General features: G+C 50.5%; 4 protein-coding genes across 4 annotated transcripts; 2 read left to right on the forward strand and 2 right to left on the reverse strand.

Moving 5' to 3' along the window:
* Positions 1–1,551: 1,551 nt before the first annotated feature.
* On the forward strand, positions 1,552–2,607 carry AtWU_07537 (SANT/Myb-like DNA-binding domain-containing protein; the record flags this gene model as incomplete). Its single annotated transcript, XM_035502646.1, has 2 exons — positions 1,552–2,427; positions 2,485–2,607. The coding sequence occupies 2 exons, from the start codon at positions 1,552–1,554 to the stop codon at positions 2,605–2,607; spliced, it is 999 nt and encodes a 332-aa protein (XP_035358539.1).
* A 609-nt stretch (positions 2,608–3,216) lies between these two features.
* On the forward strand, positions 3,217–4,429 carry cox5b (cytochrome c oxidase subunit IV; the record flags this gene model as incomplete). Its single annotated transcript, XM_035502647.1, has 6 exons — positions 3,217–3,307; positions 3,475–3,528; positions 3,750–3,908; positions 4,001–4,101; positions 4,170–4,260; positions 4,341–4,429. The coding sequence occupies 6 exons, from the start codon at positions 3,217–3,219 to the stop codon at positions 4,427–4,429; spliced, it is 585 nt and encodes a 194-aa protein (XP_035358540.1).
* A 1,227-nt stretch (positions 4,430–5,656) lies between these two features.
* AtWU_07539 (purine-cytosine permease family protein) lies at positions 5,657–7,515 on the reverse strand (the record flags this gene model as incomplete). The annotated part of the gene is made up of 6 exons (XM_035502648.1): positions 5,657–5,740; positions 5,802–6,507; positions 6,562–6,675; positions 6,725–6,797; positions 6,850–7,003; positions 7,060–7,515. The coding sequence occupies 6 exons, from the start codon at positions 7,513–7,515 to the stop codon at positions 5,657–5,659; spliced, it is 1,587 nt and encodes a 528-aa protein (XP_035358541.1).
* Positions 7,516–8,852: 1,337 nt separating this feature from the next.
* Positions 8,853–10,671, reverse strand: AtWU_07540 (SANT/Myb-like DNA-binding domain-containing protein; the record flags this gene model as incomplete). The annotated part of the gene is made up of 8 exons (XM_035502649.1): positions 8,853–8,894; positions 8,950–9,033; positions 9,089–9,121; positions 9,182–9,229; positions 9,304–9,673; positions 10,058–10,106; positions 10,521–10,579; positions 10,658–10,671. The coding sequence occupies 8 exons, from the start codon at positions 10,669–10,671 to the stop codon at positions 8,853–8,855; spliced, it is 699 nt and encodes a 232-aa protein (XP_035358542.1).
* Between the last annotated feature and the right edge of the window lie 3,109 nt (positions 10,672–13,780).

Here is a 13,780-nt window from a genome sequence, read left to right on the forward strand (position 1 = left end):
CTGCGTCGACGTACGACGGTCCTTGTTCTGACAGGGGGCGAATTCCTGAGCGAGTTAGGAGCAGACCAGCACAACAGGTTTGACTCCCTTGACCCGAGTCCACCGACTCGCTCGTCTCATTCACGTTCGTATCCAATAAGTTAACTTCAGATTATGCCTGGCCTACGTATGGGTTTGGGCTTGGATCTCCCCCCCGCTTCTGCGTTTGCTCGGGGCTGGAGACGGTAGAGCCCCGAAGGAAGGGAGAGGGGCAGAAAGAGGAGAGAGAGGGTGATGGATTGATTGATGAATGGAGGGCGACTCTTTGTCTACCTGAGCTTTGGCTGGTTCGCCGTGTTTCAAACTTGTACACAGTATCCCCGACTATTGCCCTAATTTCCTCCTCTACGGCAGTCACTGCCATGCCTTGGCAATCACCAGACGGGCCGGCGGAAGGCAAATGGTAGCCTCATCCTTCGTCCTGCTGGCATCCATGACCGTTGTCCCCTCTGGGTCCCTCTGCAAGCTAAGCTTGACTGGAACGCAGATCCGTCAAATGGGCGATTTCTTCTGCCAGCCCACCTGCACCTTTCTGATTTGGGTTATATGGAGTGTCTCCGTGTCTCGTCAATTTTACCCCATGGATTCTGACAGCTTATTTATTATGATTTGCCCTTTCCAGAACCTTTCATCGGCCGTCTACGCTGCCGTATATATCCTCTAACACTTACCCTATCACTGCTCTGCACGGGACTTTTACATGCAGCTGGAAGCAGCATCCCGGCATCAACCTCCACTTGTTCTTCCCCGTTAGATCCTGCATCTCAAACGACGGAGGGATACGGGCTGCAAGCCTATCTGCGGAGTTTCTGGCATGAGAATTAGACCTCCGACTTCTCTCAGTAGATTTGGTTGGGCCGGGCCTCTTGTCGGTGCGTCTGGACTCTGGTGAAGATTACCGGTCTTTTTCGGGACTTCCCAGCTGGCGCGCTCATCACTGACCCGGTGAGTAGTACTAGTAAGCCATCTATCCATCCCTTTCGCCCAGTGACTCTTTCCCTTTCTCATGGTGGCCAGACCCTGTGTCGCCTCTAGCTTCCTCTTTCACTCTCCTCCTCCTCTGTTTCTTCTCTCCGTTCTCTCTGCCGTTGCTTTTCAAATGTGTTCGATGTCCTGCGACCTGACTTCGCTACTCTCTTCCTTCCTGCACCTTGGGATGAGCGATCGTCGTGTCCTGACGTTGCTGTCGAGTCATTCAATCCATGACCTATAATTCTGACGACCAGATAGTTTCGCGCCCCACGCTCTGAAAGCCAACGGTCTATTTCCCAATTTTCCAGGCTTCAGAAGTTCGGTCTGTACATGGCCAAAGCTTTGATCCTTGCTTCAACCCAGAGGATTTCACGATCTGTCACTCTTCGCTTCATCGGACGAACTCCGACAGTCAGCCAGCCTATCTCGTGACGGCCTTTTCCGTCGAGATAGCACCTTCGACCTCCTTCCTTTTCTTCCCCTTTTTCTAGAGCCAGTCAGTAGCCTGCCAGGGCTGTTAGGCTCTAGCGGCGCAGATGTATGTCCGCGACGCTGGCGGATCCGTATCGAGAGTATGCTATTGATTATTCTCAACATGCTACCTGCAAACCTGAGGAACACGCAGGCACGCTTGTTTACCACGCACAGCAGCCGCATCTCCAGCATCACAAGCAACCCGAGCCTCCATTCTCTCAGGGGGCCTCTCATAGCACGACGGCATTTGAGCAACATCATGCGAACGCGACCGTGTTGTCAACAGCCACTCCGCAGCAAACAGTCCATGATATCTCGCAAAGCGTTGTCCTTGGCCCGCCCCAAATGCTCCCACGACACCTTCCAGTGCAGTATCCACCTGCCAGCTTCGAAATCCCGCCTATTCAGCGGGAGAAGAAACGTCCTCATTCGGAGACCGAAGAGGATGGGAACCCCGACCATGGCCTGCGGCCACAGCTATCAGTCCTCTCAGCCGATGCCCCTCACGAACCCTCGCATTCTCCCGAGATGCTCTTCGGTGTCCATGGCACATCATCTCAGCAGCATCCCATGTCAAACCATGGATTCGGACCCACAGACTCTGTGGCCCTGCCGCAACATCATCATCACCATCGACTCCCTCCCCATGCAGCGCTGCGCGCCCCGGGGCGTCATGGAGTGAATGTGGAATCGCCTCCTTTGCCCTCGGGTCCGCCGAGTGTAGTGGGCCAGCCTGGAATGCCGGATCCAGCTCCCAGGCCCCGAGGTCCAAAACTGAAGTTTACTCCTGAAGAAGACGCTCTACTGGTGGAGCTGAAGGAAAACAAGAACTTGACATGGAAGCAAATTGCAGACTTCTTCCCGGGCCGAACGAGCGGCACCTTGCAAGTCCGATACTGCACCAAGCTGAAGGCCAAGGATGTGGCTTGGAGTGACGAAATGGTTCGTAGTTCTCTGGTGCATTTCTACGTCTTTTTCACATGCTAATGAAGGGAATAGGTACAAAGGCTGCAACGGGCAATGCACGAATACGAGAACGATCGGTGGCGTATCATTGCAGGGAAGGTTGGAAATGGCTTCACCCCAGCTGCTTGTCGCGAGAAGGCTATGCAACTCCAGTAAAGGCTTGGGGAATTTCTCATTTATATCTACTGTCGCCAGATTCGACCTTTTTTGGACCCTCTGATCTCCCTACTCTCCATTTTGGTTCAAATGTCGGGTTTCCGATAGGGCTGGTGGTGCGGGCCTGTTGTAGGCACGGGAGGATGATCAGCATAACTCTGATATACTATAGGGACGGTTGATGTAAGGTATTTAGTGATGTATGATAATTCATTTTAGCCCGGGGAACATATGGCGCCGGCATTTGTTCGTTCGCAATGAACCGACACTAGCGTCCGCTCTCGCACTTTAGCACCGGCTGATCCCGGGCTGAACGCGGCCATTGCTCGGCCGGGGGCATGTGTTCTTCATCTACTACGGCAGACCGCAGAAAACCATTTGCGCAGACAGTAGACCCTAAGCCCTAAGCCGGACGCCCAATCGAGCAGGTCTGCGGATCAGGTCATTGCGGGCAGCCGTAGAAGCTCCGCAACCAATCAATCCCCGGCGCTGACTAAGGACAGGCGACCACGGGCCGAAGCGGCTTCAAACTCACCTCAACCTCCAAACTCCCTCATCTCCAAACGTCCTTGCCTTGTCTGCCGTCATTGCAACCCACCCACCAGGACAATGTTCCTCCAACGCACAGCCTTCGCCCTCGCCAGGCGCACCCCTACCCGGGCTCTCGCTGCCCGTCCCTTTTCTTCCTCCGTCACCCGCTGTACGTGACCCTCATCGTCGGATCAAAAGACCGCCTCTTCTGCACCGCAGCAGTGGCAGCCGTCCCTTTTCTCCCGCGCTCCCATGGTCTCTATATGGGCCAATTGCACGGGATTGCAGACGTCGGTTCTGGATATGCGAGCTAACATGCCATTGCTGCTCCTATAGTCAACGCCAAGAAGTATGAGGTGAAGCAGGAGGGCAAGATCCTTCCCTTCGATGGTGAGTTGGCACCACACCCACTCCTACACGAAGTGTCAATTGTCCCTACGGATACACTTTCAAGATAGCAATTGCGACTTGTACTGCAAGTGAGGTTGCAATTGGGCATCTTATGCGGGGTTTCGGGCACTGGGGACATTTGATAGCCGGCTACTTGCATCTTCTCGATGCCTTGACACATGGTTGACATCATACTGATTGTGCGCTTTCTTCCTGAACAGAGATCAAGACCGAGGACGACCTCATCCCCCCGGGTGCTAAGTCCGGTACCGTTCCCGTCGATATCGAGCACGCCACTGGTCTCGAGCGTCTCGAACTCGTCGGAAAGATGCAGGGCATTGACATCTTCGACATGCGTCCCCTCGATGCCTCCCGCAAGGGTATGTCATACACTATTTTCGCTCTTTGCGGTGGCTTTTGAAGCCTTGTATAGGTGATTTGCGAGGGTGGGCGCTGATATAACGCTATATAGGAACCCTCGAGGACCCCATCATCGTCAACGGTGCTGGTGACGAGCAGTACGCTGGTTGCACTGGTTTCCCCGCCGACTCTCACCAGGTCAACTGGTTGACTGTAAGCCGATTTCTTCCATGCTGTTTATCTCCTGTGATAGCATGATCCCTAATCAAGCCACAATACAGGTCTCCCGTGACCGCCCCATCGAGCGCTGCGGCGAGTGCGGTAACGTTGTCAAGCTCAACTACGTCGGCCCCTTGGAGGACCCCCACGCTCGTAAGTGACTTCCCATCAATTCCGGCCCAATCTATGGCCATCATTCGGTGTGTGCAATGTACTAATTGCTCCCTAACCAGACGACCACGACCACGGTCACGGCCACCCCCCTCACGAGGAGCCCAAGACCTTCGCCGACTTCGTCAAGCCTGAGTACTGGTACCGGTAAATACAATGTACTACTACAATGAATGGAGCGATTGTCCTTTTTCTTTTTCTTCCCCCTTCCCTACTTAGGTGCTATTTCTTCGATCCGGAGCAAAGAGAAACAATGGAGTGAAGCGAGATATTAGAGAGAAGAGACAATCCGACATATAATCTGTATGTGTACATGCGCGAGGCAGGGGGTGTTCTGGCAAGACAAGTCACAAAAGAGAGAGATATATGGGGGCGCCGGCTTTCTGTACAAGATTTCATCGGGATGAACTATTAGTTGTGTGTTGTGTGTGTGTGTGTGTATCGTTTGAAACCAATATTGTTGTATACTTTTGCCAATTCCTTTCCTTTTTCCTAGATACTCTTCTTTGATGCACTGTAGATCTAACAACGAGACTTATATCACCTCAAACCCGAACGATATAACACTTCAATTAGAGGTATATGATACTATAGTATCCTATCAACCCACTCCTCTCAGCACTATCATAACATGGATACACCGCTACTACTAGTGAGCAGTCTCACGGAACAAGTACATACTAGCATGTCAGTACCCATGGCTTGAAAAAGACCATACATCCCTGACTGAACCTAGAGTACCTACCCAACTATAGTGCGGTACGTGCAAGTGAGCTGATCAAGCGATTACTTAGTTTACGCGCGGGTGGCATGATGTCCGGAACAGCGGAAACTAACGGAAAGAAGGAAGGGAAGGGAAGGGGAAATGTTAGCCGTATCACGTGGTATGTAAAAACTACTAGCTCCTCGAGGGATTCTTTTACTTGCCTAAATAGGTAGGAGGGAAAAGTAACCTAGCTGGAGCCTGCCCGTAGGCGGTGTTAAGTTAAGGTAGTATGATAGGGAACGGAGGTGCTACGTACTGCTTACTTCGTAGTGCGTACTAGTTGGTTCTTTTGGGGTTTTTTACTTTGGTAATTGAATTGAAGGTGTTGGGTAGTGTTCTCTTGGATGATTTGGTAGCTACTGTCAGGTTAAAGAGGATAGTAACGATGAAGTGGAACTTTTTATAGTACTAGTGCAATCTGATGTACATTTCTTTTTGATTGAGTGACGATGATAATGTCTGTCACTCGGCATTGTACTATGATATAATATAGTACATGATCAGTTTTGGGTATACCCTACAAGGTCAATGACCCCATTTGTAGGGCAGTTTTGCAATGTTGAATTGAATAGTTGTGCTCTTTCTCAGAAGCCCAATGGAATTACTGCCAGTTCACCGTCCGAAGTAACGAAGTTCGACGTAGCGAAGAGGCGGATAAACCACACATGTCCATGAAAAAGCAACGTAGGTGCCCATCTATATATAGTAGTTAGTATGTGAAGCAATCAAAAATGTGTTTGTCATCAGGTCTGCTTACATCCGCGCCATATTCACCCACCAATCGCGCCAAAGGCCCGATATACCACACCTGCGCCATGCATAGGATTGCACCTGCCCAACCGATCAAGAAGGCGATGAAAGCGGAAATGCCCAAGGGCAGCTTGGATGGGTCGTTCCAGGCCTGCCAGTTGTATCCGCTGCGGGCGCGGAAGATAAAGCGGTCTTCTAGGATGATGGCTATCCAGATGGCGACCCAGTAACCCATGAGCGCGAGGAAGTTGGTGAAGATGTCGGAGAGGTTGCTTCGGCCCGCTAGAGCGCACACGGTGTAGATAATAACTCCGATGGCGTTCCAGATGGCTCTGGGCACCTTTTCGGCATATCGTCCGAGGATCTGGAAATCCACGCCGGCCGAGTACGTGGGTGGGATGGTGTTGGCGATGAGACCAAGGGCAACGACGACGGCGCAAAATTTGCCGAATCCGTTTAGGGGGCTGAACCCTTCGACGATAAGTGCTCCGGCACCGTCAGCGTATGCTGTGCTGTATGCTGGGTCGGTGGTGATGCCCGATGCGAGACCGATGCCGACGAGGAAAGCCATGGTGAAAGAGGTCATCAGGCCGCCCAAGGAAAGGAAAAAGAGAGATGTCCTCGAGGTATTCTGAGGATAATAGACAAAAAAGTCCGCTGCAAGCGGTGCATATGTAATTGCAGCACTGAGACAAAGCGAGAAGAAGGATAGACTGCGAGTGTGGCATGTAAGCATGAGATTATTCAATGGTTTAAAGTGGACTTACCGGTTACCGGCTACTGTGCGAGCGTCGCCAGTCGATGGCGTGGACAAGTCGTATTTCGTCCCAGACATACCGAACAGTGTGCAAACGACAATAAGCTGGGGTAGAAAGGCAAATCTGGTCCCGTCAGTCGCAGAGATTTACAACCCTGATCGGTCATACATACCGCTCGTAGTAATGGAAAATCTGAATGCCGAAAGTGGCTATGACCCAACTGATGATGGCGATGATCACGATGCCTTCATACTGTCAATAATCATACAACAATAGCTTGAAGCACTACCAACTTACCCACAGCAACCGTCATGTTTCCATGCGGTGAAACGGCGGACAAGATCTGGCCGCCAACTACGCAGTCGATCAAGCCATATCCCAGCATTTGAATCAGGTTCAAGATGACGATGAGTTTGCTGGGCCACCAACCCATTGAATAGCGCCCGAATGCCTAATATTATAGTGCTTAGCCAACGTTCTTTCAAAAGACAGTGTGTGAAAGCGTACCATGGTCCGAATACCAGAAATAGGGCCCCATGTGGCCATCCACGAGGACACGATGGCACCGACCAGAGCACCGAATACTCCGCAAAGAGCCGAGTCAAGGAAACTCAGTCCATACGTAGCAGGTCCCAGCATACCCAGTGTGATGTTGTTGGCCGCCAGATTGATCGAGACCCAAAGCAAGAAAGCCTGCAGGTAAGATACCCAAGTCAACTTGGACATCCGTTCATGCTCCTGCACCCGCTCTATACCACGAGCTTCCAGGTTATATTCGACGAGCTGCTGTTCGAATCGTCTAAGATATGCAGCCATTCTCGAAGAGGCAAACGGCCCCCCCGGCTGCCTCTGAACTCTTTTCTCGACATTTTCGGTAGGAGAAGTATCTTCTGTCGAACGGATTCTTGAGATTTCCTTCTCATAGGGAGACCCTAGGGTGGGGACAGTTTGCGGCGAAGACATCCTGACGCACAATGTCAGTTACATAACCGGAGAAGAGGTGGGGTATAAAGAGAAGAAAAGCGCGCATGAGTCCTTTCGCTGGAATTATCCAGATCAAGTTCAACCGTATAATCTCAGATCAACAAACGGGAGCCATCACAGTATCCGGCGAGTTAAGCAACCCTCCAGATATTAGCCCGGATAGTGTGTGTGACATCCAGTTGTTGAACACCGGTCTTCATGCAGGCACGCTACCTAGATACCTTGATCGACAGACAAAACCACGCTACTCGTCTTCATGATAGCCGTCCCTTGCATAAGGTTTCTGTAGGAAGGCGGGAGAGCTGTACTTGTTGCGATTGCACTGGATTCGTCGTGGCGATTACACCTGGTGGAACACATACGCCAATCGCACGTCAGTCAAACTTCTTCTGACAGTTTTCGAGAGATCGTAATGAATCTCGTTATTTCTTCTCATCGAAAGGAATTTACCAGTTTTGATCAATGCTATGCAGAAATCCCACACCAATCGCAGTCGTGCAGAATGCTAGCCAGTAATCTGACAGTAAGATGAGACGATTGCAGTTCCGGCGAGTGTAAGTGGAGCGGGTAGAAGATTCCACTCTGAGGCGATAAAATCGTAATCTGCCGCGGGGAGATTCGGTTTTCCAGGCGGGCGGATCTCCTCCGCTTTTCATCTTCCCCGACTTCGGATATAGTACTATCTATCCCACAACTACTCCCACTCGCCCTGATCGGCTTGTGCCGGCTAATGTTGAGCAACTAGCAACTACTAGCATATAGTGCTGACTACCTCGTCTACCTGCAGAATAACAAGTCCAACTTCAGCAACAACTCATATTGGTGACCACTACATGCTGGGACACCGAGAGTAAGCGTCTACTTATGTTTCCTTCTATTAGAAAGATTGAAAACTTTACAGCAAGCTTCAACGTGTTGTTGGGTGCGCGACAGGATTGATGTCCAGGGTGCGTTGCCCCCGCGGCGAAAAGCTGCTGCAAAGACCCGTCATGGAGTTACGCGAAACAAACAGTGGTATTCACCCAGGATATGAGGGGACAAGGAACAAGACGAAATAACCAGAAGAGGCGCTTGTAAGAAAAGAAAAAGTGGGAAATAGTCGACCAGACGGGACCAGCAGAAAGTAAAACGAAAGACGCAAGCCAACTCCGATAACCCTTCGCCCGATACTTTGCAAATTGTGGCTAACATTGAACATTGCGCTGACATCTTCAGCCTAAAACAATGTGAATCCAAAACTCATGCCCATCGTCGATTCGTTACATGTGCGGAAGACGATGCATTGGTCATCACGTCGTCAAGAGTTCGTAGGAAATCTAAAGGTCCTTGAAATGTTCTTTCGCATATTGTTCGCACGCCTGAATCATCATGTCAACAATCCAGCAAGGCATCTACAAGGCTCGGAGGTATTACCTTAGCTGGCTTTCCGACTTTCAGTCCAATCGCCTTCCATTTATTTGCATCGTATTCCCTAATCGCTTCCCGGAGTGCTACGGACTGTCCTTGGTTTAGCATCGCTTGACAAACAAAGTCGTACGTGAAGGGTCGTTACCTCGTCTTCAGCAAATTCGGCATAGTGCATGTCCTATCGTGGCATAAGTATCTGCATCCAGTCTTCGGAACAGAGCGACAACAATCTGCTTACTTTGTACCAATGTTTCTTGACGCTGCCTTCGGTCCGGGCAGGGAATGTCTGTAGCACCCGGGAAATTCAGGTCAGCATGCGTGACGTAGTGGATGGTACTGAAGCAGGGGAGCTTTATGCACCTTGGCAATCTCGCTCCAGGTGCGACCCGCGTCGCGCATGGTCTTCAGCCTCTGCTCTTCCTCGGCAGTCCACGGAGTGTTGGTCCTCCCCTTCTTCTTAGGGGCAGGCTCCGATCCTCCAGGCCCTTGCTCGTGCGCAGTTTCTCCCGTCGCCGGAGCCGCGCCTGGCGCCGCCATGGTAGCCGCAGAGCCTGACTGGGGGGAAGCACGGCGTTTGCGCGGATTCTGGGGGGGAATTTGAGTTTGGGGCATAGGAATGCCCTCGAACGAAGGCACTCTGGAAAAGGGATTGACTTGCTGTTGAGCTATCAGGTGTGATGGTGCGTTGGAAGAGATGGAAGTCTTGATTCGCTTAGATGTTGGAGGGGACCTGTAGTAGAGGGACAGGCGAAAGGCGCCGGTGTCAGAGATGAGCCCACGACACGAGAAAAATGATTTTTTTAAAAAAAAGGAAGGAGGAGATAAAGAAGAAGTGAATGCAAGGCCAGAACGATAATCGCAATAATAATAGAACGAGCCAGTCACTTTGTCAATTTGAACGGACAGGACAGTGAATTAGCCGAAAGCGGGAACAGATACAAACACATAGTAGATAAATTACAAGAGAAACACTCCAAGTGAAGCACATGACCCGAGGGGGTGGGTGTGAGGTATCTCAAAATCAAGTATATATGGAAGGACAGCTGCCACCGACGCTGCGCAGTCCCAGAGGCCAGCTTCACCTTCAGGCTGGGGAGGACGAGGAGGGACTTACGACATGGCTGATGATACGCAGTTATCCCAATCACGTTCTGTCGATTCATCTGTAGATACACATGCTTATGAGATTAGCAAATCTGCTACTCAAGGAACGCTCCGTGGAGATTGGCCGGTCAGGTTCAGGGAAGCGAGCGCTTGGTTACACCAAAGTGACGATGACACCGGCGCATCATACGGCGTGGCAGTAGCGCCGCAGGGAATGAGGTAGATGACGGGAAAAGAAGGAAAAAGTCGGAAAGATTGTTACATGCATATATGAAGTCGGAATGGTAGCAAGGGAAAGTCAAAGGACAAGAGAGAGAGGGAGGGAGGGAGGGAGGGAGGGGGAGTTGGAGTGAGGAAACTCAGGTGAATGGGCGATGAGGAGGGCAGGGCAGTGAAGAGTGAGGGGAGGGGAAAGGGGGGGGGGCGCAGCAAGGAGAGGGGAAAAGATAGTAAGTATAAACAGGCTTAGGCACAATCACAGGAAGACCTTTCTAGCATCTTAGGATACAGAGGCTGGACATAGTACGGAGTACTGGAGATGCGATGATAAGACGTTCTGGTCAGGACAAGTGGAGATGGAGACCGACTGAGAGTGTAAAGAGAGGCTTACTGGTCAAAGTTCATGGTTTGAAAAGGAGTCTCGGGTTTTTTCTGATAGGCAGGATGATCTGGTAGTGGCGGTGGTAGTAGTAGCAATAGTCGTAGCGAAGTAGTAGCGAAGTAGTGGTGGTGGTGGTCGTCGTCGTCGTTGTAGTAGTAGTAAATAAGTAGGAGGGAGTAGATCAGGTTCGAATTGGCAGGCCAAGGTCAGTAAGGGTCAGTTCAAGAGGATTCAACCTGTCCCTTGATCAGGTAATAGTAGTAGTAGTAGTAGAAGTTGTGATAGCCAAGTAGTAAGGAAGTAGACTGAATTGAATTGTCTGATAAAATAATCAAAAAACGGTGGTCGTAGTCAGAGCAACAACCACTCGGTCAGTCAGTCAGTAGGTAGTAGGCAAGTAAGGTCTCCAGTAGGGCAGAAAAGCCACCGTAGGTAATACTTTGGGTTCTGCTTTACAATTTACCAATTCCCGTAAATAAAAACAAATGGAAATGGATAATATAATGATAGTACAAGACTAAAGGAACCTCGGGAGTGGCAAGAGAGAATAGGATCCGGGAAAGAGGAACAAGAGGGAAAAAGGAAGAAGAGAGGGAAGCGGATGGGAAAACCGACAAGACTCGCAAAGCCTCTTCCTTCCTTCTCTTCTCATCATTTCTGACTAGTACTGCGGAGGGGAGGGGGAACAGACAGAACAATTCGATTCGAATCCACCCCAAGGCTAAAGGGAGTGCAGCGTCTCGCCAATCCCGCGTCCTCCGAGACCTGCTTGCTTTTTCCTCCTCAGCAGCGACGAGGCATCAGATTCCCTCCTGCCACCTCCTCCGGCTTCCTACTCGTCCTGTCCACCGGAACTACTGGAGACGGTGGACTCTCGTACATGGACCACTTCTGCACACCATCCACGATAGGCCCGTCCTTTTCCTAAAAAAGAAAGCTGCCTGAATGGAAGGATGGCCCGGTGGTTTCGCTTCTTCCATCTATCTACTACTTCTTCTTCGCCTTTGCGTAGGCCGAGGACATCCGCCGATTATCTAGATTATCTTCCCCTCATCCCCTCCTGGGTCAATGCGATACATACACTCGTCACTTTGGTTCAATCAACATCACCGCCACCATCACACCCATGTTCTCACAACGCCAGCCAGATGAGATACACGCCGCCCCCCCAGCATCCTTCTACCGATACCCCTATCCTTGTATTTACACCTACGATGAGCTTTTCCGTCTCCCCAATTTCTCCCGACCGGTGACTCAAGGTTGATTTTCCATAGTCAGTAGGCGTCCATCTCACAAGCCAGCTTCAACACTTGGTCAGCCACGGATCCAGGCAAGAATGCCCGTTCCGTGAACAAAACGAACAGCGATGATGGTGGTGGCGGCAATCTGACCATAGAACCCGCCGTCTTTGGACAGCTTGACCAGGTCAACCTGGTGATGCTGCAGTCTTTAGTAGAACCAAGCAGGTTGGCGAGGCCAATGAGGGGCCCTAGACATCCCGATGATCGCGAGGCAGCTTACAACATGAAACGGACGTCGCCAGCTGCAATCTCGGGCCTTGGCAGTCCAGAGATGAAGTAAAAAGCAAACCTCGAGGGACCATGGATCCGGATCTTTGCTGTTTACGTGGGTGCCAGGTTCACTTTTCCTCCCAATGAAATAGCCTGATGGGAGACAATGAGAGCGGGGTAAAGGACCGCTACCTCCTCTTTCCCCCATCGACCGTTGCTTTTAGTCTAGTCCACTCTTCCCGCTTCATATGACGAGTGCAGGGCTTTGCGGGACCCATGATGCAAGATCGGTCTCTCTTCAAATTCAAATCGTTCCAGGTAACTTATCAGGTAGGCTGCTTGTGCCCCCTAGAAACGAGCTTCTCTCCCTCATCCTTCGCCCGTTCCCAAGCACCTTATCTGTACCCTCCTAGACTGGTTTGAAAGGTTCTAGATAGGCCTGTGAACCGTTTTATGGGACCCTGTGAGTCCGTTCCGAGCACGGTCCCCCCGGTGCGCCTATCGTTCCGATGACAGAGCTTACTGTCCTGTCCGCCATTCTCGCTATCCTTTACCTTGCAGGCCAAATGTCGATGGTCTTCCACTTCGGGCAAATACTGTTTCCAGTGACTGCGTTGGTACCAGTTGGAGTTCCATGTACAACAGATTGCTAATGCAGTGGCGTATGCAGCTTAAGGTAGGAAAATAGAACCGACATTCGCTTTGCAGTCGAACAATGCAACCACCTAAGCCGGATCAGCTTGTCTGAGTGGCTCTAGCATATAATACACAATAACTAGGCTGCGAGACTGAAATGACTGATGGCGATGGCGTACACGTGGTGGATCACAGCATGATTGGACTATGCCATTATGCAGGTATGTACAAAGTTGTCATTGTTCAAGTGCGGATAGTTCTTAGAGTATCAATATCACCTCGAATAGTTGAGCTACTTATATGGAAAGAACAACGTCGTGACATGTTCAGGTTTGAGAACTCTTTTGAGATCTCGAGATGGGGTAAGCTTTCCGATGGCCCTATTTTGGTCGGCGAAAGGGCCTATTCGAGGTAGTAGCCTTAATAGTACAATTAGCGCTCGCAAGAAGACTTTTCTAGAAGAGGGTTACCCTTCAACTAGCCAGAAAAGAAGTGGGTCACGAATTAAGGCAATGTGGCGCATGCTCAACTTTATCTTCTTTGGTTTCGGTTACCTCCATCTGGAGAACAGAGCTATATCTAACCTTGAGGTGATTCTTTAGCCGAAGATGCGTGTTAAAGACATGCTACAGGTTTCTCTACGCCAGCAAACGCTTCTTGCTTGAAATGATCTAACGAGGTTCCTACGTTGGAATTAAACAGGTTCCGAATCCTCTGTTCCCATGAATTCGGTACTAGCTTTTGCTTCGAGATAGACTTGGAATAGTTCGACGACAGAGAAATTATGACCTGTTTACAAATCGGTAGGCTTACCGACCGAAGAACAAGAGACCCTGTCTAAACACTGCTACTGTTCACCCGAGTTGTAAGAGATATATACTACATTTCAAAATATTTCTAACTCCTGATATCAAAATGCCTACAAGATTTACGTTACTATACTCCTCGAAGTAACACCGAGAAAATATACTAGACAGTGAGTCTA

This window comes from Aspergillus tubingensis, assembly GCF_013340325.1.
Source record: "Aspergillus tubingensis WU-2223L DNA, scaffold_8, whole genome shotgun sequence".
In the NCBI taxonomy this organism is placed as follows: Eukaryota; Fungi; Ascomycota; class Eurotiomycetes; order Eurotiales; family Aspergillaceae; genus Aspergillus; species Aspergillus tubingensis.